The 23332-nt window shown below is 40.2% G+C and overlaps 4 protein-coding genes across 6 annotated transcripts; 2 read left to right on the forward strand and 2 right to left on the reverse strand.

Annotated features, from left to right (window-relative positions):
• Positions 1-307: 307 nt before the first annotated feature.
• rpusd2 (RNA pseudouridine synthase domain containing 2) lies at positions 308-5652 on the reverse strand. Its single transcript, XM_041813536.1, has 3 exons — positions 4991-5652; positions 3498-3794; positions 308-3055 (listed from the first exon to the last, which is right to left on the reverse strand). Exons 1-3 carry the CDS (start codon positions 5615-5617, stop codon positions 2261-2263), a joined length of 1719 nt encoding a protein of 572 aa, XP_041669470.1. The 5' UTR covers positions 5618-5652; the 3' UTR covers positions 308-2260.
• Positions 5653-6721: 1069 nt separating this feature from the next.
• On the reverse strand, positions 6722-9537 carry pcmtl (l-isoaspartyl protein carboxyl methyltransferase, like). Of its 3 annotated transcripts, none has more exons than XM_041812781.1 (9): positions 9461-9537; positions 8982-9117; positions 8614-8718; positions 8503-8534; positions 8303-8407; positions 8080-8200; positions 7900-7985; positions 7612-7781; positions 6722-7382 (listed from the first exon to the last, which is right to left on the reverse strand). In XM_041812781.1, the coding sequence occupies exons 2-9, from the start codon at positions 9097-9099 to the stop codon at positions 7346-7348; spliced, it is 774 nt and encodes a 257-aa protein (XP_041668715.1). In that variant the 5' UTR covers positions 9100-9117; positions 9461-9537; the 3' UTR covers positions 6722-7345. The 3 variants fall into 3 exon arrangements, with proteins under 3 accessions (XP_041668715.1, XP_041668717.1, XP_041668716.1); XM_041812783.1 differs by having other exon boundaries at positions 6722-7418; XM_041812782.1 differs by having other exon boundaries at positions 9416-9492.
• A 111-nt stretch (positions 9538-9648) lies between these two features.
• On the forward strand, positions 9649-13349 carry ccdc32 (coiled-coil domain containing 32). Its single transcript, XM_041812798.1, has 4 exons — positions 9649-9764; positions 10037-10296; positions 12329-12482; positions 12575-13349. Exons 2-4 carry the CDS (start codon positions 10050-10052, stop codon positions 12768-12770), a joined length of 597 nt encoding a protein of 198 aa, XP_041668732.1. The 5' UTR covers positions 9649-9764; positions 10037-10049; the 3' UTR covers positions 12771-13349.
• Positions 13350-18220: 4871 nt separating this feature from the next.
• prlh2r (prolactin releasing hormone 2 receptor) lies at positions 18221-22519 on the forward strand. The gene is made up of 3 exons (XM_041813217.1): positions 18221-18332; positions 20574-21388; positions 22199-22519. Exons 2-3 carry the CDS (start codon positions 20576-20578, stop codon positions 22517-22519), a joined length of 1134 nt encoding a protein of 377 aa, XP_041669151.1. The 5' UTR covers positions 18221-18332; positions 20574-20575.
• Positions 22520-23332: the final 813 nt, after the last annotated feature.

Consider the following 23332-nt stretch of genomic DNA (forward strand, 5'->3'; position numbering starts at 1 on the left):
TTTTTGCCTGTTTCCCTTTCTTGACCCATTTTTGCACCTTTAAGCCAATGTTTCCCTTAAAGCTATTTTCGTGCCCTCTACATTATTTTTTTGCATCCTGACATTTGTGCACATAATGGCTTAGCTATGAAGTCTAACATCACTTTCCAAATGTTTTGGTCAATTTGCCCAGGCACATTGTTAACATTAACCAAAATTTTTTGAATGAAACACAAAATATTTGTGCCCTATAAAGACGATCAGCACTCAGTGAAGAAATCCCTAATCCATTACTTGCCTCCCCAAGTCACCCGTGCAGACCCCTGGGTAGTAAGAAACCTGCACTTCGCAGGGGTTGTCAAGTGGGAACCCTCCTTTGTCAGTTTAGGTTTAAGAAAGGGGGTTTATGTGTGTAAAAAAAGAAAAGAAAAAAAAGGCTATAATGTACTTCAGCAAAAATGAAGTTAATTTTTTGTTGCTTTGATAAGAGTGGTTTTTATTCAGGTTGAAAATAAAATATGGTTATTACAGTATTAGTTTACAATTGACCATTATTTTCCTGACTTCCATGGACCCCCCCAATTTGGCTGGGCCCTAGAAAGCTGTCCCATTTACAGTTTATAAGTTCAAATTTTCTCAAAATGCAGATATCTAGTGAGTTTTTTGTTAAATATACATTCAAAAGATACAAATATTATCCGATAAGATGAACTTGTCTGGTCAAGTTGGGTTTCTTTAAAAATGTATTTTAATTCAAAGAGGTCATAGCATGAGTGTGTCTTCAGTAAACGGTCAAATCAAAGCATGAAGTGATCATTTATGGACTAAAGAAAAGAAATAAGAAAGGCTTTCTTTTCTTTGCAACAATCTCACTTGAAGACATGGCTTCATGCTGTCAACAAAAACTCATCAAGTACTGCAGAGTTTTCTTTGTGCCTGGAACTTTATAACACCAACAAAGCCTGGGTTACTACTAAGACAGTGCTACCTGTGTGCAACAACTGGCCTTCCTTCATGCTGGAAATGACCTTAACGAGCCATACATATTACATCAATTAAAAATACACAAATGAGAAATAAGGAAAAGCTTCATTCAGTAGCAAAAAAAACTGCCATTCATCAAAAGTCAGAAGGAATTGCACTGTGTTGCAATATGTACAGTCATCCTTTGTAACCATGAAGAAAAAAAGAAACCCAAGGGGTAATGTGTCATTTGTAGTGTCATAGCTCATTCAGTGTTTTCCTGTCAAATTGAAAGTTTATTCCAGCTTCAGTGCCAAACGTTTTATTCATGTAAAAAAATATCTACTATTGTATGGATATAATGTAAAATGTGGGTTTATATGCAGATGCTGGCAAATTCAGGTGCATACATCAAAATCTTCTGTATGCCTTAGAGGAAGAAAGCTTTTTCCACTACTTTCTTAGCAGTAAAACCACCACACACCACTGCCTGAACAGCTTATGATTTGTACATAGAACCTGCTGCAGCACTGTTAAAAAAAACTCAAGGAGCAAAAAGACATCATGTACACCCTATCCCACGGCCGAAGCGCAATGTCTGCTGATTGTGTCCCTTTCTCATTCTGATAGGTGTATTTATGACATGAACAGCATGTGCCAAATGTCTTTTAACAGAGTTTGACATAATGAAACAACTGAAAATGTGTTTTTGTGCAGAGGGTGTGTTCTTTAAGATAAATGGTGTGCTTGAATGGATCTTAGTATGACAGTAGGCATATATATAAAAGGAGGTAAGTGTGATCCAGACCTGGACAAGAACAGACTTGTGTCAAATGTGCCTATGGGCAGTGTTCTTTTTATAAGAAGTGTTTGACTTCCTGTCTGTACAATCACAATCCTCTAAAGGTCCTTCAGTTCAAATCACAGCAGAATGAACCTGCCTTAGAGACAAAATAAACCAACAACACAGGCTTTGTACGGAGAACATCAAAGGTCTTCATCATCATCATTATTTACAGATGTCAACTTTGATATAAAAAAAAACAGGAATAAAAGAAACATTTTTCCTGAAGCCTGGCTTTTTATTTATTTCAAATCAAGGCTGAAGCAGCAGATCAAAAGGTTGGTTTCAAATTAAAGGCCACTTTTGGAATTAGAATCAGTACGGTTCATTTTTCTTTTAGGCAGCCAAAGGAGGACAAATTTCAAATGCTTTATTCTGTTTGTAAACCAAAAAGCATTTTTAACCTCTTCAATAAAGTAACTAAAAAATCAAACAGATTGATGACAGCTAAATTAAAACGTTTGCATGTCAGCTCTACTCAGCTCCAGCCCAGTCCTCTTTTGCCCAGTCAGGTAACCGTGTCGAATATTCAAAATCAGGCCCTTTGTAGCGCAACGCGTGGAGGTACATGATGAGTTCCTTCTCTGTAGGATCTGCTCGAACTAGCTTGCATTCATTGCACAGGGGGTCTCTGGTCCCTGAAGGAACTTCATGAGTCGACTCTGCTGCTTCCGTCTGATTTCCCTTTGAATTTGTCGATAGAGGTTCAAGTGAGGTCGTCTTAGTGTTTAAGTCCTGTCTCGTGTCAGCAACTGTTTCACTGCTGTCGATCACTACCTGAGGACTTCCCTCGCTCTTCCCGGGCTCAGAGTTTTTATCCATTTCCTCTTTGCTCTCAGATGATTTCCCAGCCTCTTGTTTAATCCCGATCCCATCGTCTGGAATGTCCAAGAGGTGAAGACTCTCCTGAGAGCGATGCTCCTCAATCAGAGCTTGAAGCAGCTGTTCATTACTCTTTCCCATCAGTCCCCCCTTGCCTTTGTGAGGACCCCAGGCTGAAGAGCCATAGATGGGATCATTAAGGATAGGGAAGCCAAGGTACTGGAGGTGGACCCTGATTTGATGTGTGCGTCCAGTCAGGGGTAAACAGCGTACCACACTGGTTTTCCCGTTGTAGCTAAGCCTTTGGAAGACTGTTCTGCACTCTTTACCTTTTGGGTCTACACGACAGACGCCGATTTTAAAGGAGACAACTAGGATGGGCTCTTCACAGACCAGCTCACCTTCTGGAAACTCCCCTTCTACTCGACACACATACTCCTTTTCAAGCTGAAAGAAAAGTGCAGGGCATTTATGAGAAAATATCATGGCAGAAGTACTGCATATCTAATGCATGAGATGGTTACAATGAAAGATCAGCTGAGGAACAGAAATGTGCAATCTTGGGCCTGCTCAGCACTGGCCAGTGACTGGCTGGTCCAGTCCTTTACAACCAGTCCCAGTCAGACATTTTAGCTAAATAACAGTCATTGTTTTATAGTGAACATAAAATTGAACATATATTAAAGGCAAGGTACAAAAAGAATCCTTTTACAGTCAATTATCTTTTTAAAGAACAAAAATTGGTATGGGCAAAAATCGTTTTCAGCAAGTCAGACCATGGAAAAGTCCAAAATCAGAATAAGACAATCAAACTGGAGTTGGTGCATTTATACAAAGAATAACACCAGAGAAATCCTCGATCTTAAATCCTCCCTGTACTGGAACTTACCTGTCTGTCTCTCACCAGCTGGTCCAGTCTCTTAGACACCTCAAGGGTCCTGGCAAACAGTAGCACCCCAGAGGTGAGCCTGTCAAGCCTGTGGACAGTGTGGAGCTCAGAGATGCCCTGCTCTTTTCCAAGGATGAAAATCACTGTGTTGTGACGGAAACGGCCACAAGGGTGGACGGGGATAGAGGCAGGCTTGTCGACCACAAGCACCTCACCGTCGTCCACCAGAACCTCCACAGATGTACCTACCACGGGTGGCTCATGACGATGCACTGTGTTCTTTATAAAGTCATTATTCTGTAGAATAAAGAGATACAAACACTTACTTAGCACCAAATTCTGTAGTAATTCATCGCCTACTGTTGTCTAGGGCAGAGGTTTCAAACCTTTTTTCATGTCCAAGGAAAGCTAAGCACCCCCAGGACTCACATGGAAAAATTTAACATCAGTATTGCTTTCATGTATAAAATCCCAACAGAAAAGGCCTATACAAAAGCTTCGTCAAAAGATTTATGCATGAACCATCCATTATGTTTCCAATCATGATTTTTAAATATATATATATACAAATCTAATTCTAACAACCTCAAATCAGACTGAGCCTCGCTGCCCCCCTTAGTGGGGCCCGGACTCCAGGTTTGGAACCAATAGTCTAGGGCAGGGGTGTCAAACTCAAGGCCTGGGGGCCAATCCCAGACCACAAGATCATATCATATTTTCATTATAACTGGCAAGGTCTGCAGATTTCCTCCAACATAAAAATATAAACATAACCTTGATGGTTTAAAAAATCGTTAAATCTTAAAAATTCGGGAAAAGTAAAGAGTAAAATTAATTTGATAAAAAAAGTCAGGAATATAGGAAAATAAATTAGTTGAGTTTTCATTTCGTATTTTCAATTTTGCATCTCAAATTTACAACTTTAACTAATTTTGACTTTTAATTTTAGATTTCACGTTCACTTTAACTTTTAAATGAATAATTCTGACCTTTATCTCATACTTTAATGTTCTTGATTCACTATCTTTTTGTTTTAAGTCATATTTTGACCTTTAAACTCATGATTGCAAATTCTGTTTCCCATTTTGACCTTTTTAACTCCTTACTTTGACTTTTAATCCCATATTTTGACAGTTTATACTCATGATTTCAACTTTAATCTCAATTTATCACCTTTTTATTTTTATTTTCCTGATTTTGAAGTTTAGCTCATATTCTAACCCTTAATACTCATGGTTTTGGCTTTCTATCGCATGTATTTTCTGTTTAAATCCTCTGATCTTATGAACTAATAAGTTTGACTTTTAATCTCAGAGTTTGAGCCTTTCAAGTTATCATTTTTTTCTATTTTAATCCCAAAATCATTTATCAACAGTGCTTGGGGGACATATCTGGATCTGGGGGACGATATGGAAATGTTCATAATGCAAATTACTTTTAAGTACTTGAAAGATTTGGATCTCTATAAATTTGGACATGCACAGGAGACTGACCCTCAGCACCACAGACAGGTCCTTCACAGGAGTCTCGTTCAGCCGGATGCGTCCCTCTTTGCAGGCCTGCTGGTAAAACTCAATGGACTCCACTCTGAACTCCTTATCAAACACCTCCTTCAGACTTTTTCCAACCCACCGACCTTTGCAGTAGGTTGTGAAGTCAAAGAAGTACGGTCGAACTTTGCGTAGACCACCTTCAAAGTAATAGGAAGTCTCGTCGAAATGTTCCTGGTTGAAGCTGACACCCGGGTTCCGCTTCTGTGGTGGTGGGACGTATCTCTCCCCCGGACGGAGCTTCTTCCCTCCCGCACCTCGCCGCCTTTTCCCTCTGTGCCCTGACTCAGGGTCGTCCGTCTCCTCGCTTTTGCGTTTGCCGGCTTGGGTCGTCTCTTTTTCGTTAGTTTCATCCGTGGACACAGGACTATTTAGCTCCGCGGGTGTAGCTGTAACGGTTGCCTGCTCCATTGTCGAGCTGCACCGCTGAGAACGATTCAGTGTCCAGAAAATGTCATGCAACGAGACAATGCGAGGTTTTCCTTTATAAAGATTATAAACCACTGAAGAAGAAAAGCCTGAAGAGAGTGTACATCTCCTTAAACTTTCGAACAACACACTCACGTGCATTTAGAGGTCCTTGTCATCGAAGGCGCGCCCTGATGACGTTTATCTGTAGTCCGATACGTCTAACGTGTAGTTCCAACGGTCAAAACGGTCCCTTTCCTTCTTTTCTTTTTTCTTTGAGGACAAACAAACCTCCCTACTTAAACACTATCGCCACCTACCGGTCATATTCGAAATGTTAAATGCTTAGTTAAAAAAAAAACAGACGTTTTCATTGCTGGAATCATAATTTTAAGATTTTCAATATTTGTTCAGAGGTGTTTACATCTGTGTTATATTTTGGATTTTGAAATTATATGTTTTTATTTTATTTTGATTGTTGTGTGGTATGTTTTTTAAGGGTTCATTGAAGTATTAGTAATTTACATTACTAATATTCTACTTATTTATAAGTACTAAGAGAGTTTTACAGGTACAGCGTTAAAAAAAATCTTGTTCTCCTCCATGCTCCATTTTTTTATCAGGGGGTTTATAATATTTCTGACTGTTGCTTGTTATGTTTTGAAAGTGCACATTTGGGATATACAAAAATTAAAATGCTTCCCTTAGCAAGTCTTTTACGGTACTTTAATTTTGTTTTGTTTTTTTCTTGTTTTTTTTTCCAGATTTGAAATGTTACCTGGAAAATTTGGCTCCACTTTCACATCAGATCCATGCACACTGTGTGCTTATTCAAATAATCTTGTCATGGTCCTCCAGAAAGCAACAAAGTGCACGTAAAATATATAATATTCTATTCATGTTACTTCTGCTGTTTCTTTTTTTGTTATCTTGTATTCAAGTATTGTTGGAACATTTTCTTTCTTACTTTATGTTACATATTTCTGAACACTTTTGTTGAGCTGTTGTAATAACCAAATGTCCCCCAGTGTGAGATAAGTAAAGGTTTATTTCATCTAATCTTTATTGATTGATTGACAAAGTAGTGCTAGGGACTTTTTGGGGATAGGGATTTTTTGTGTATCTTTGACCTAGCTTTAAAAATCTCTTGAGTCATGCAAATCCTCTTCTATTAAGTAGTTAAAATTTCTTTCTTGTTCCTCCTGTGGCTTTTTTGGAGATTCTTAAATATTCATGACAACAAAGGAAAAACAATGAAGTACCAGTTTATTTCCTTTTATTAATAATTCTTGAAGTTGTACACTTAACTCTTTGCTTTTATAATAAAAAAGGTGCCTTAATTAACCATTTTTGGCACTTTGCCTCATCTGCGTGTATTAACCTACATAGACAATGAAGCCAGTAAGAAACCTCTTACCAAAAAGTAAATAACTTTGTTAATTTGTCAAATAATTCCATTGCGTTCCCTTTGATTAGTATCAGTCACCTGTTATTTCATAACCAATCAAATCATTCCCTTAATATCACACATCCACAAGCGAATGTACCATTCAGTTGAATTCAGAACAATCATTCAGGAAAAAATAACATACTGCAGCTTTTCAAACAATAATTGCATCTCCCTCATTACTGAACATTACCGACTTCCCATGAATAATAGAGAAGTCAGTTAAATCTTCCACATTATCCCTACAGTATCCGCGCTGACTCAAAGGATTCTGAGTCATCAGCCCAGCTGTGGTTACTCATTCTGTCACTCACTGTTGTAGCACTCTTGGAAGACAATCTCGTCAGGCAAACAGTCTGAGATCCTCCTTTGACGTTGCTAGGTGACAACCCAGCAGAGCAGGTGGCCGTTAAGACGTAAGCTCAGTGAAACCACGAGGAGCATTATGGGGCCCCAGAGATGCAGCACCAACGCCATCTCCTGCAGGGGCAACCACACTGCAGTCAGAGCTCACCTCTGGGGAGAGAAGGAAATGGATGAATATGGATATAATAACAACTATGGATGTGACTCATGACTGTAATAAGAACTCCTAAGATTACAGGGGCACCCTAGTCAGAGTTTATTAAAAAGTAATGTGCATCTTTTTGGAGATAAAGTTTTAATAATTCACTGATTAAGTGCAAAAAGAATGATAGTATCTTTATACCCTGGCCACTGGTGCCTCTTGTCAGTCAGCGGGACATAAATCACTCCCATCAAAGCTCTCTTGAGAAAGGTCCCATCACTCTGACGGTCATACTGCTCTAGCACCTGACTTCCACCCTCAGGTCCCACCGGGAGAACCAAGCGGCCACCAGGCTTCAGCTGCTCCAAGAGCTTTAAAGAGAGAGGACAGAGAACAGGGACTGACTTAAGATGTAGATGAAAAATGCATGACACCTATTCTTCCATGGCTTTGTTTCTCCGCGGTAGTTAAAGCCACACTTGTCCTTACAGACTTTGGAACGGTAGCTGCAGCTGCCCCAACATGAATGGCATCATATGGTGCTCCCTCTGGGAAGCCGAGCCTTCCATCTCCCACTGTGGACAGATGTAGGAAATACTTTTTCAGTGCCTTGCACCTGTATAGAGTTAACTGCAAAGTTTGAGACAGGCTGAGATCTTTCTCACTTACCAACAAGTCTGATACGTCCAGAGGTGAGCAGATCTGGGTCATCTGCTTGCACATTTTTTATTGACATCTGAACCAGCTCATCGATGTGTTCAATGCCGACCACTCTTCCACTAGGCCCTGTCTAGTGGTAAAAGCAAGCGAGGTAAAAGCGAGTTTTTCACTCAACCATGTCAAGTCAACAATGTGAGTAGGAGAGGAAAGGCAATGTTTCTGTACAACTTACCATCCTTGCAAAGCAGGCAGTGAGATATCCACTTCCTGAGCCCACATCCAGCGCTGACGCCCCTTCAGTTAGTTTGTCACTTAAAAGCTCCAAAGCATGAGCATGCTGTTAAACCAGCACAGAGGAAAACACTTAGACCACATGTGTTAACATGACCATAAATAGATTAGAAATTCAACAGTTACGCATTTGTTACTCACCATGTGTGGTGCACTGATGGTTGCCCTGTACCCTGAAATAATACATACAACCAGTTGCTGTACCGATCAATAATCATGTAGGTGTCTGTAAGGAATAAAAGGAGTGAATACCTATAGACTGAGGAGAGTCTGCATAAGGATAGTCTTTGGAGTAGATCCCTCTGTCAGTAGCCAGCATGGCATTGAACACTTGGTCGCTGTGGATCACTCCATGATCTGGAGGAGAGAGGAGGAGGTAATAATAACAATACGAAGTCTGACATACAGGTACATATAAAAAAAATAGGATATCATGAGAAATGTTTTTTTGTTTTTTGCTGTGATTTAATTCAAGAAGTGAAACTTCTTCTGTGACCCCACAAACAATTTCCATGTTCATGCAAGTTTGGGGAAGTCTGCACTAAAAATTGGGTAACCTTGTATTATTCTTATTCAGTCTTTTACTTCTTATTATTCTATCAGTGCAGAGAGTACATTACCCCTTAGCCTGCTGATGAGCTCCGGATGTGTTTTGCCACTGGACATCCACGCCATGGTGCGAGACAGCAGCACACCCATAGGGACTGCCACTACTGCCAGGCGCAGCACTGCCCGCATCTCCTACACTCGATCCCCCTGCAGTGACATGACTATCAGCTATTGCACACCCGAGTGCATGACACAGACATATCACTGTAACATGCTTTTACACGTCTGGCTGAATCCTCTGAGTGACATTAAAGGTGACCGTTTCGGTTGTCTATAATTGCAGAGAGACCAGACTTTTGCACGGCACGCCGTCCACGTATCAAACTGGGCTTGACAGTTAGCCAGCTAGCAGCTATGCTAAAAAGTTGACGCCACATTTAATGCTTCAAAGACTACTGAACATCCTCCTTAAACAATATCAGTTATTGTAACAGTCAGTACTCACGAACATAAACAGAAAAAAACCCGCGGCAAGGAAAGGTTTATTCACCTAGGTCGTTCGTCACCTTTCCTTCTAGCTGAAACAAACTCCCTGGCTCCTTCTTCGGCAAGCCCCCATCGTCTGGCCAATCAGATGCTGAATGTTTAACATGAAGCCCTATTATCCAATCATATCTCAATACAGTTTGACAGGCGGTGATGATGTCCAATCATATGACGATAAATAAGGAAGTGGGCCGTCATTCATCACAGATACTGGATCATGGACAGAGCTAGCTAACAAGGCTAATCTTAGATCTTTTTATTCACACATTTAAGGAAATAACGGTTGACCCATTAAGATTTTCAGACAGGTAAGAGATATTTACAATTCATTAAGACGACAAGCCGTTTACATAGAACTCAAATGCACAGTAATAGTAAACAGCAGACTGTAATCTTGCCATAGCATGTTCATGTAAATCAAGATCAATTGTGATATTTCTCGTAATTGAAAATTTGTCTTCTTTTTAACGTCTCACGAACACTCCTGTGTTAATGTCAAATTTTGAGAAAGGGCGTGCAACTAGATAAGGCTGAAGTTTACTGAGGTTAAAAGCTGATGTTGACATCTGTTTTGACTAAGCCACTGCAACAGAATGATCGACGATTTCGAGAGCCAGGAGGTCCGGTCCAGCGGTGATCTCTGGTCCGAAATCTGCTCAAGTCTACCGGAGGGGCGAGCTGAAGAGTCGCCGGACAACAGCACGGAGTTCAAAGATTCATTTCAGCCAGCAGCACCAGTCGTCGTGGAGGTCAATGGACAATCTAACGGAACGAACACCAGCTCTTCTGCCGCCAAATGGGAGCCTATGGAGGACTCTGAGATGTACATAGCCAGTTTAGGTACAGCATACCTCCTGCCTTTGGAAGTCTTTTGTCATCTCTCTTGATTAAGTGCTCAATCCATCCATTTACTATACTTATCCCGTTGGGGGGGGCTGGAGCCCATCCCAGCCGTCATTGGGCAAGCCGGGTACACCCTCGCCTGTTCGCCAGTCAATCCCAGGGCTGACATATAGAGACAGACAACCAGGCATGCTCACACTCACACCTAATGCCAATTTAGAGTCACCAATTAACCTGATGACGTTGTAGAGATGATGGGATCAATTACCATCACGATGACACTTGTTGCACAACTCCCCTCATGTACAGCTTGTTTTATTAGACCGACGTTTTCCTCCTCAGGGATTTATCCAAGCATCAGAAATTTCCACACATAAAGTCCATCAGTGTGGCATAACACTTCTTTATAAGCAACCCAGCATGCTTGTTGTATAACATTCTGGTCATGTGTTTGCAGCATTTGCTGCAAAATACTACACTTCTATGTAGAGAAAAATGCTGTGTTCAAAATCGTAGATGGATAGATAGATGGAGTGCATTTTGAAGTATTTGGAGCCCTTTCACTTTCCACTTTTTTCATGTTGTAACCTTATTCCACATGAAAGTTTTTATTCTCATTAGTCTACACTCAGTACCCCATCATAAAAAAGTGAAAACAGAATTTTTTGCTAATTTATTAAAAATATCACATATACAAGTATTCGGCCTTTTTGCAAGATCACTTGGCGCTGGTGCCTCCCCTTTCTCTTGTTCATTGATGAGATGTTTCTACACCTTGATTGGAATCCACCTGTGGTAAAATTAACTGGTTGGACATGATTTGGAAAGGCACACACCTCTCTATAAAAGGCCTCTCAGTCGAATGCATATCAGAGCAAAAACAAATCTATGAGAAAAAGGAACTGCCTGCAGAGCTCAGAGACAGGATTGTTGCAAGGCACAGATCTACAGAAGGCTGCAAAAACTTTCTGCTGCACTGAAGGTTCTCAAGATCACATTGGCCTTCATCATTTTCCGATAAGAGTTTGGCACAACCAGGACTCCTCCAAGATCTGATCATCCGGCCAAACAGAGCAATTGGAGAGAATCGGGGAGTGCATTCAGGAAATGCTTCCGTCGTGCAACGCTGCCATAAAACCCAGATCGGTGGAGGGCTGCAGTGATAGTTGTCCTCCTTGTACCTTGCCCTGTCTCCACACAGGATCTCTGATGGGGCTTCAGAGTGAGCCTCAGGTTTTTGGTCGCCTCTCTTACTAATGCCCTTCTTCCCTATTGCTTAGCTATGCTGGGTGACCAGCTCTCAGAAGACTCCTGGTCATGCCTGATCTAAATTTCAAATGCTTTTCCAAAGGATCCAAATACTTATGTTAATGTGATATTTCACTTTCTTATATTTTTGATAAATCTGCCAAAATTTCAAAAAATCTGTTTACGCTTTGTCATTATGGGGTACTGAGTGTAGATTAATAAAAAAAATAGCTATACAATTTTGGCTGTAGCATCAGGCTGCAACATAAAATTGAAAAAAGTGACGGGAGTCTGAATATTTTCTGAATGCACTCTACTTTGAATGCGCTCTCCTCACACCTGCTTGTTGTTTGAAAGATTATATGCACAGTGGAGAAATATGAATTTTGATATTCAGACAAACATGAACATTTTGGTCTTGTTCAGTTTTCTCGACAAAAACTAAACATACTTTTATTAGAGTTTATGTTAAAGATATATGTTTTGCTTGTTATCAGCTGTTGACAGACATTTTAAGTTGAATATATTAACACTGATATTTGTCTTTTACTTGTCATTAGTTTAATAATAAGCTTACTACTTGTCAGGGTTGAAGTGTGCATGGTGGCACATGAAAAGAACACAAAAATGTGCAAGGGTTCGATATAAGCTACTATAAACAGATGCAGTCAAAAAGCAATATAGTAAAAAACACTAAAACTTTAATATTTTCCCTTTTCACAGATTCAAGAGGAAAGGATTTAAAATGTAATATGCATTTTTTTTTATCACTATTTTGTAGAAAATCGCTTGAAGAAACTGAAAGGCCAGTCGAGCGATGTGACCTCCAGGGACATGCTGCGCTCCTTGTCTCAAGCTAAGAAGGAATGCTGGGACAGATTTCTGCATGATGCTCAAACCTCAGAGCTCTTCCAAGGCAGTGACATGGATGAAAGGTAGAATGGAGTTTGTTATATATCCTCACTTCCAATGTCACAGGAATAAAAAGAATGCTAGTTAGATCTTTACTGTGTACTTTTTTTCCCAGTGCACTTGAACACTTCAAGAGGTGGTTGATTCCTGAGAAGGTAGCCATCAGTGCAGAAGAGCTTGAATATCTCCTGCGGCCATCTCAGAATAAAGAAGCTGCTGATGGTAATCAAACACAGACCGATGAGAACGTGGAGGCAGAGGCCGAAAAACAAAGCCTAGAGGAAGATGAAGCTCACAGCCCGGAGAAATAAGAGTGCTAAAATAAGAAGCACAAACAGATTGAATAATCTGTGTCATTCAGTAGAGCCGACGTCACTCCTGACTCTTATTTTTGACGGTCATTATGTATAGCTGTGTTTCAGCCAGCGCCATTGTTAACAGTGGTCAGTGAAACCAATTACAACCTGTCATCATCTTCAGTATCCCTGGCAACAGAGTGTTGAGTACTTAATAATTCCCATGTGTTTTGTCCCTTCAACCTAATCACACTGTTTAAATCTATAACAGAGAAACTGAAATTAGACTTCATTGTCTGGTAGAAACACAGTTAATATGTCTGTAATGACAGCTCCCGTAGTGTCTGTGATGAGAATCTTGATTTACAACACTCATGAAGGACCACACGCAGTAATTTTGTATAATAGACTCAAATGACCTCAGCCGTGACTTAAGTATCTATTCAGAGACATTATTTTTCTGTTTTTAAAAAAAATCTGTGACATCCAAGGTAGGCTTACATCCCTGAACATAATGTAACATATCTTTATATTTGCCATGTTGATTTCACATGTGAAGTTTTACCCATGTTTCAATAAAAAGAAGTAGAGTTCTTCCTGTTCATGTCTTTGACCATAAGCTGAATTAAATGTGCTGGGAATGAAGTTAAAATGTAGCTTCTTTTCAGATCAGAGGTTAAACAGTGGCAATTGAAAACAAAGTGTTGGTCAACCTCACTGACAGCAAGATCTTTAAAGGTACAATACGGGGAATTTTCTCACTGAAATTGATGATGAAAAAAAACTATGTTATGAAAGTGTTTTTTAGTGAAGTACTTACAGTGGTGTGAAAAAGTATTTGCCCCCTTTCTGATTCCTAAGTTGTTTTTTTTTGTTTGTTTTTTTTTTTTTGCATATTTATCACACTTGCATGTTTTGGATCATCAAACCAACTTTTATATCACAGCAAATGATCCAGGTCCTGAAGCAGCAAAGCAGTCCCAGACCATCACACTGCCACCACCATGTTTGACTGTTGGCATGATGTTCTTTTTATCAAATGTTGTGGGGTTTTTTTGTTGTTTGTTTTTACTCCAGATGTAATGGGCCACACACCTTCCAAAAAGTTCAACTTTTGTCTCGTCAGTCCACAGAATTTTTTCCAAAAATCTTGGGGGTCATCAAGATGTTTTTTAGCAAATGTGAGACGAGACTTTGTGTTCTATTTTGTCCGCAGTGGTTTTTGTCTTGGAACTCCCCCATGATGCCATTTTTGCCCAGTGTCCTCCTTATGCTTGAATCATGAACTCTAACCTTAACTGAGGCCAGTGAGGCCTGCAGGTCTTTGGATGTTGTTCTGGGTTCTTTTGTGACCTCCTGGATGAGTTGTCGTTGCACTCTTGGAGAAATTTTGGTAGGCGGATCACTTGTGGGAATGTTCATCACTGTTCCAAGTTTTCTCCATTTGTGGATAATGGCTCTGACTGTGGTTCGCTGAAGTCCCAAAGCCTTAGAAATGGCTTTGTAACCTTTTGATGTCACTGACCTTGTTTCTCATTTGTTCTTGAATTTATTTGGGTCGTGGCATGATGTGTTTCTTTTTGAGATCTTGTAGCCTACTTCACTTTGTCGGACAGCTTCTATTTAAGTGATTTCTTGATTTAACAAATCTGGCGGTAATCAGGCCTGGGTGTTGCAAGTGAAATTGAACTCAGCTTTCCAAGAACTGTGGTTAATCACATTGAACTCACGATTTAACAAGGGGGCAATTACTTTTTCACGGGGGGTCAGAAAGGTTTGGATTTTTCCCCCTTAGAAAATCAAATAATCATTCAGAAACTGCATTTTGTATTTACTTGGGTTGTCTTTGTGAAATATAAAAATTGGTTTGATGATCCAAAACATTTAAGTACAATAAATACGTAAAAACTCAGGAATCAGAAAGGGAGAACATACTTTTTCAAGGCACTGTATATTCATTTCTGACATTTTTAAAGCCAGAGAACTCCTTCATTTTTACAGTAGTAAACAGGATGGGTCTTGTCATGGTGACAGTTTATCATGACTGTGCAAACACTGATGTTGCGTCAGACTGTTACATAAGGGAGTGTGAACTGCTAAGAGAAGCTGCTGTTCTGTTGTTGTTGTGCAGTTTTTGTGCTGCTTACTTGTGATAGATCACGATTATTCTCTGCCATCAGACTGTGTTTAGTGAACCAATTTCCCCCCATAATGCAAAATTCCATCCCTGGCCCCCCAAGCCCACTTTTTGTAATGGTACAGCCTCATAGGACGTTTCCAAACTGCACAGAAACGTGCAGCCAGGTTTGCAAACCACCACTGCTGATTCTTCTTTTTTTTAAATTCCAGACTCTTTGCAACAAAAAAGCTTTCATTTCCAAGTCAAGTTGAGGCATGGTGTTCAGCTCTGCCAATCATTATTGTTTACACCTTGTGGTGACATCATGACTCAGTTTAGCAATCTACAGTACATTCACCTTTATATATTTTATGTTGCAGCCTGACGCTACAATTTTAAAAGACCTTTTTTTCTTTTGTTTTTCTTCTCTGCTATAGCTACGTACATTTATAAATGGGAAAATGATCCTGAAATTTGAATGACAGTAAGCTTCACTTCGAATGCGAACCAGTTTCATTTGGGGTTTTTCACGGACACACAGCCTTGGGGAGCTTGCTGATTATCTTGCCCATCCTGTAGGACCCCAAGGACTGAGTGAGTGAAGTTAATCAAATTTGCACATGTGAATAAAACAGCATGTTTCCTAATTTGTCTTTCATGAGAAGAATAAATTTAGCCAATTATGACGTGATAATTTTTCACTTTTTCAGGATGATACTTATAAAGGTGCTATTCCAAGTAAAGTTAGACTTGCAGCTTTTAGGGTCCCTGAGATCCTGAGGGATTTGGAGTAATAGGCTGGGTTGGGATGACTTATAATAATGGAAAAGTGCAGGAAATTAAAATATGACTGGCACCTGCCTATGATTAAAGTGTAAATGACAATTTCCGGGTAAGTTTTATTAAAAGAACCACCAGTGAGCTCTCCAAGGAGAATCAATTGACCCCAAATTTCTTCACAGGAAAAAAAAGAGACATTACTCCACGTTGAAATGTTAGATGTTGTGGTACCATCCTTAAATAGCTCAATATTTTAGATCATCCAGAGGTGTTCTTTTTACCTCATAACATCAAGTTTTCATCTCAATATTATGACTCTGATCTCATAAGTTTGATAGTATGACATTAGAACTCCGGTCAGGATTGTATCCTGTGGAGAGATGTCAGAGTACAACCAGAGCAAGGTGCTGCTGCTCACAAAGGAGCTCCCAAGCTGTCTCAGAATTTCATACCTTCCTTTGGGGTACCTTAGCAGTACTCAGGAAGTGAACTGGCATCTCTACAGCCACCAGACCAATTTCCTGATTTGGGCCAACAGGACTTGAACTAGCAACCCTCTGGTTCCCAAACCACGTTCTCATCTACTGAGCTACTGCTGCCCCATCTGAAAATGCCCTTTATAAATCCTTCATGTTATCCAGGCTACGCAGGTCATGGGTTTTCATTATTTTCACAATCAGCCCCCTGTCCCTTCAAGTAGACTGATACTAATGAGCTTTTTCCTGGATTACCCTGCAGACACTCAGGATAAGAATGCAGTCACAGTGGGCATATGGTACCTCTAACATCAGTACTTTCAACATTTTAAAATGAGTTCATGAATGTTTTAGAATTAGGTTTGTACAGCAGAGAGGAAATGGTGTTCATGCTTGTTGATTCAATTTCTGCTCTGTTCTCTGGTGTTTGCTTCTTATGGTGCTCATCTGGTAAGTAGCCTGATTGTTAAAAACCACACAGCTGGAAATTTAAATAAACACTGTGAACATGATCAATGAAATTTTCTTTTCCAGGATTCAGTGCCAATATAGAGAAATGATTTTACTGGTGAGTGTACGGACCCAATCTCAGTCTTACTTAAAAGCCTAAACACCGAACCTCAATGACTTTAATGGCATCAAGTGTGCAGTGCATGAATGTAATGGGACATGCTATCATGACATCACACTTGCCTGAAAAAGGCATGCCATCAAATAAGGATAGAAGAAGCCAACCTCATTTACTGTACAGGTATGTGTATGTCTTCCATTTATATGCTCTACATGGACACCTGTTGATTATTGAGTTCAGGTGTTTCAATCAGACCTGTTACCACAGATGGTATTGCGATGGATACCACCTTCACAATAAGACTGTTCATGTAATTTCACCCCTGCTGGATACTCCACTGTCAACTGTAAGTTACATTATTAGAAAGTGGAAGAGTTTAGGAATAACAGCAACTCAGCCATGAACTGGAAGACCACTTAAAATCACAGAGCAGATCAACGATTGCTAAGGCGCATGGTCAAGTTGCCAATGCTCTGCTGATTCCAGAGCTGGAGAGTTCTGAACTTCCACTGGTACTAATGTAAGCACAAAAACTGTGCAGCAGAAGCTTCATAAATGGGTTCCCATGGTTGAGCAGCTGCATGCAAGCCTCACGTCATCAAGTCCAATGCCAGGCACAGATGGAGTGGTGTAAAGCACACGAGACTGGAATGCGGAGCTGTGTAAACATGGTCGGTGTTGTGACGAATCATAATTCTCTGTTTGGCAGGCAGATCGGCAAGTCTGGGTTTGAAGGATGCCAGGAGAACATTACCTGCCTGACTGCACTGTCCCTCCTGTGAAGTGTGGTGGAGGAGGGATAATGGTATGTGGCTGTTTTTCAGGGTTTGGTCTAGGTCCCTTATCTCCAGTGAAGGCCGATCTTAATGCTCCAGCATATTTTGGACAATGCTATGCTTCCAACTTTGTAGCAATAGTTTGGATAAGGCCATTTTTTATTCAAACATGACTGTGCCCCAGCACACAAAGCAAGAACTACAAAGACACAGTACAGAGCCTTGACCTTAACCCCATCAAGAACCCTTGCCCAGTTCGGGTCTTGTTAAGATGAATACATACAAGAGTAAATCACTCTCAAACTACATCATTATCCTGGTGTGTTAGTCTGTAGGAGAAAGTTGATTTAGTATGAAGTATTAGAATAGAAGTCTTTCTTTAGTTTTTCCAGCACAATAATGCTCCTTGCATTAAACATGCAAAACCATAATACTGTTAAAAATCCCAATAGAAAAATTACAGCTAGATACAAATGAGCATAAAACTGTTAAATGTCATAATACATTCACTATTCATGACCAGAGAGGCACTTAAACATCCTAAGTAGACTATCATAGCAGCTTATGTTGATTGTTCTCCAGGGGTGGGTTTAAAAAGTTCATCTTTTCTCTTTTTTTCTGCAGGGACTCACTCACATGAACACAAACTGTTTGGTGTATTTGTGTGTGCACATTAGTGTGTGTATGTGTGTAAGAGAGCGGAGTAGAAGCCCACCTCCCTATTCTGATATGAGAGCAGGCTGCGGTAAAGAAGTGAGGCTGCTCAACATTTGGACTCTCTGCAGAAAGAGGACACATTCAGACGCTGGACTGTCCAAGAACTGAAGGAGAATGATTGAGTGACAACTCCAAAAGGTACTGTTGCTTTTAATTCATACTTAAAAACAGAATAATGGACTCTGACTTCTGTAAAATCTGCACTGGATTTTTTTTCAGTGATGTTAGATAATAAGACTTTGTAATGCTTGTTTTTAAAGCAAACAATGGCATGTGAATCAATGTTATACCAATGTGTTTAATCACTTACACTTTGAGAGACGAAACAATGTTTTTTGATCATCTAAATATGACACATTCAAACCACTGCTTCTGGAGAATTCAGTCTGAGAAACTGGCAGCATCTTTATGGTGAATGCTGATGTGGGGGAGTTCTAAATGCTTAAATCAGACTTTTATAATCATTTCATCATTCTCCGCAGTAGCCATCTAACAATACGAGCTTTTCCTTTCCTTGAGAAACTATGAGTAAGTTTGACAATATTTGTTTGAAGTTTAAAGAAACATGATTTACTGCTCTTTGAAGGATTGAACAGGAAGGACAAAAATTAATGCAAATGATGATAATCATTCAGCGCAAAACATGCTCATTTGAAGATGTTATTTGCATTTCTCTGATTTAAACATACTGACTGGCATGCATTAGTGTGAACATTGAAGTCACAGCTGTGTCGGACAGCTTTTCAAATCTGCTGTTATAAATGTGAAAGAGATCTGCAATCATGTCTACTGTAAGGCTGTCGCTTGACACCCGATTGTAGTGGGCCAGCATGTATTACTGCCAAGCAATTCCTTTGTTGACGTCAATGTAAACTACCTGTGAAGATGTTTCAACACATGATGAATAATAATCTCTGAGAACATGTGACATGTTATTTCTGCTGAATATGGAAAGCAAATGATAGAGTGCTTCTGGTGTATATTTACATACTGTTTTTGATGAGGAATTATTAATAAAAAAAAACATATTAACAAGCAGCGAATTAATAGCTTGTTTACTCTGGTTAATGTATCTGTTGTTATTTTACTATGAACAACCACTGAACCAATAATCAGTGTTAACTTATTGTACAAGTATATACAGTGTTGTGAAAAGTAATTCCCCCCTAAACCTAACTACTGGTTGTTCCACCCTTGGCAGCAGCAATTGCAAGCAAGCTTTTCTTTCATGGAGGAATTTTGTTCCACTCTTCTTTGCAAATTGTTTTGATTCAGCCACACTGGAGGGTTTTCCAGCATGAACAGCCTGATTAAGATCACACCACAGCAGCTCACCTGGATTTAAGTCCAAAAGCTTCATTTTTGTTTATTTTAAGCCACTCAGCGGTGGACTTGCTTGCGTGTTTTGATCACTGTCCTGATGCATCATCCAAGCGCGCTTGAGCTTGAGGTCACAAAATAATGGCGGACATTGTCCTCCAGGATTTTCTGGTGGATAGCAGAATTCATGGTTCCATAATTTATGGAAAGTGGTCTAGGGCCTGAAGCAACAAAGCTGCCCCAGACCATCACACTACTACCACCTTGTTTAACTGTTGATATGTTCTTTTTATGAAATGCTGTGTTAGTTTTACTCCAAGTGGAACGGATGCAAACCTTCCAAAAGGTTCAACCTTTGTCTTGCCAGTCTACAGAATATTTTACTAAAAGTCTTTGGGATCATCAAGATGTTTTTTTGTCAAAGGTGAGACAAGATGTTCTTTTTGGTCAGCATTGATTTTTGACTTGAAGCTCTCTCATTGAACCATAAACACTGACCTAAACTGATTCAAGTGAGGCTTGCAGGTCTTTAGATGTTGTTCTTGGTTCTTTTGTGACCTCATGGATGAGTCGTTGATGTGCTCTTGGAGTAATTTTGGTAGGCGGATCACTCATGGGAAGGTTCATCACTGTTCCAAGTTTTCTCCATTTGTGGATAATGGCTCTCACCCTTGTTCACTGGAGTCCCAAAAGCTTTGAGCTTTCAGATGAAATTGACTTTTAAAGATGGTTTGAATTAGCCAGGGCTGCCCAGTAGCTAGGTGCTTAGCGCTGCTGGTTCACAATAAGAAGGTTTCTTGCTTGAACCCCGGTCAGAGAGAGCCTGTATTTGTGGAGTTCACATGCTTGGATTCTCCCCGGGTGCTTCAGCTTCCTCCCACAGTACGTTTACAGTGTAGACAATGAAAAGATGAACTCATCTCTTCAATTTTTGTCAGTGTAACAATGAATGAATCAACAAAAGGTTGTTCAAAGTAATAAAATTATCAGTGTGCGACAATGATGTTTGTAAAGAATGACTGTTTTGTAATTTCACATTGTTTATTTATTCTTGTGCAGCCATGGACTGGGAGAATCTTTCAAACCGATCCCTGGTCAATTCTTCAACTCCAGCTTCCTTCTCCGGCCTGGACCTTCTCTACGACCTGAAACTTGTCTTCCTCCCTCTCTACTCTGCCGTGGTTCTGGTTGCCTGCTCCGGCAACCTCCTGCTAGTCTTTCTCATCTGGCACAACAAGAAAAGACACAACACAACCAACTTCCTCATCAGCAACTTAGCAGTCGTCGACCTAGTCATGTGCATTTTCTGTGTCCCGTTGACTGCGTCCTACGCCTTCGACCAGCGCGGATGGGTGTTTGGAGGCCCCATGTGCCATTTTGTAACTGTCATGCAGTGTGCAGCAGTCTATGCTGCTGTCCTGTCGCTCATGGCCATTGCAGTGGATCGATATGTGGTTGTGGCTTATCCAATTCGCAAAAGAGCAGGCTGTCACTTCTGCTGGGGTCTGGTGCTTCTGATCTGGCTCTCCTCTCTGGCCTTATCCACACCTACAGCTCTTCACACCGTATACCTGGACCTGGGGGCCACAGGGCTGCAGATGGCCGTGTGTGAGGAGTTCTGGGATGGTGAGGAGCAGGGCCGCCTCATCTACTCCTGCTTTATTCTCTTCTTCTCCTACTTTGTTCCACTAGCTGCTGTCTCCATCTCCTACTGTGCCATATCCTATCACCTGAAACAGAGGACCATCTCAGGCCTGACAGCGTGTCCAGAGCTGAGGTCAGCAAGGGCTGTGTGGAGCAGACGGAGGCGGAAGACTTTCCTCCTGCTGCTGGTGTCTGTCCTCTGTTTTGCCTTCTCCTGGCTGCCCTTACAGGTATGGTTGAATGTGAAACAGACAAAATATCTAATCCTTTTGACTGATAGTCGGACTCCTAACATTTATCATATGCAAAATACAGAAATCAAGCAGAAACAGCTTATCATTGTACAGTCCTATTTCCAAAAAAGTTGGGGCGCTGTGTAAAATGTAAATAAAAACTGCAATAAATTGCAAATCCCATACACCTATATTTTATTCACAAGAGAACATGAACAAGCTATTTGATATTGAAACTGAGACATTTTACCATTTCATGAAAAATATTACCTCATTTTGAATTTGATGTCTCAAAAAAGTAGGGACGGGCAACATAATGCTGGAAAAGTAAGTCATTTCAATGAAAAAAAGCTGAAGGAGCATTTTTAACATAATTAGATTAATTGGCAACAGGTCAGTAAGATGACTGGGTATAAAAGGAGAATTATGGAGAGGCAGAGTCTTTCACAACTAAAGATGGGGCAGAGGTTCACCAAGGTGTATAAAAGTGTTCTGAAACAGTGGAACAATTTCAGAAAAATGTTACTGGCCCTACTTTTTTGAGATGTGTTGATGCCATAATATTCAAAATGAGCTAATATTTTTCATGAAATGGTAAAATGTCTCTGCAAATCATTGCATTCTGTTTTAATTTCCATCTTACACAGCACCCCAACCTTTGTGATTTTGGTAGTAGATGTACTTCATAGTTTATTCTAGGTTGATTTGCCTCTTTGTTTGCCTGCAACTAATTATAGTAAAGTTTCAGTAAAATTAATTTACATATGATTTTTCTTATGCTTTAAATAACAGAGTCAATCTTTTCAGGTGGTGAATCTGATCCGCGACCTGGACACAGACTTCTCCATTTTAGGGAAAAATTACGTGAACATCATCCAGGTGTCCAGTCACCTGTTCGCCATGAGCTCGGCCTGCTACAACCCTTTCATTTACGCTTCACTACATGAGAAGTGCTTGTCCTGTCTGTGTAACCGCTTCCTGTCACGGAGGAGAAACAAAGGGAGGGAGAGCGGTCAGGGGTCAAGTATTCTGACAGTGTCCCACAGAGTTCAGCGGCCTCACACCTCCACCTTTGTGGCGGATTTACCTTGTAGTGTTAAAAATAATCCTCAGGATAACTACGCTTAGAATGTTTGTTCTTTCAGCTGGATCAGATGACAAATACTGCATATGAAATCCTGCAGGATGTCTTCTTTATTCCACCATTAGATGTAAATTTAGCTGGCTTTTAATGCTGAACATTGGGCTGAAGTACAATAAGATTCCTGAACACTTCAGATGGGTTTGATGGCCCTAATATGACATTCAGCTTGTATGGCTGGAATTTGTCAAACAAAGGCCATCTTTAGGAATAATAATATATAAAGTATTGGCAAAGAGTTGCGTGAGTTAAGCCTCTTAACAAATCTATGGATTTGTATGTTTACTATACTTTTCAGTATTCACACTTTAAGACAATAGTTTGATTTTTCATCCTTTACCCCAGGCATCACATTTGCACAAGGGCCACATTTTTTCTTGGTAGACAGTGTTGGGGTCAGACTGTTAATTAACAATTTTTTAGGCATTAGCTTTAAATTTAGTCCCTATTGCCTATACTGCAGCCTGCCACAAGGGTGGTGATTGAGATATTTTAGCCACATATTTCTAGGGCTGTAATGCTGTGCATCACTGGGTTTCAGTTGGATATGTGTAATTGGTGAAAAACACATGCAGTAAACAGGTCTTTTGTTTTTCATATCCAGCCAGGGAAATTGGTAGATTGACACTGTCAACCAAACCGGCAGTTCTCATCAAGAATGGACTGATGAGTGTGTATCATGCATTTTCTTTACTAATAATGGCCGACAGCAACAGGTGAATTTTTGCAGAACTGATCAAGCAAATCCAGAAAAAAGTTATCTCAGTGAATTTTGGGGTTCTTGTAGGGATTTTTGAAAA

The sequence above is a fragment of the Cheilinus undulatus genome, linkage group 18 (assembly GCF_018320785.1).
Source record: "Cheilinus undulatus linkage group 18, ASM1832078v1, whole genome shotgun sequence".
Taxonomy (NCBI): Eukaryota; Metazoa; Chordata; class Actinopteri; order Labriformes; family Labridae; genus Cheilinus; species Cheilinus undulatus.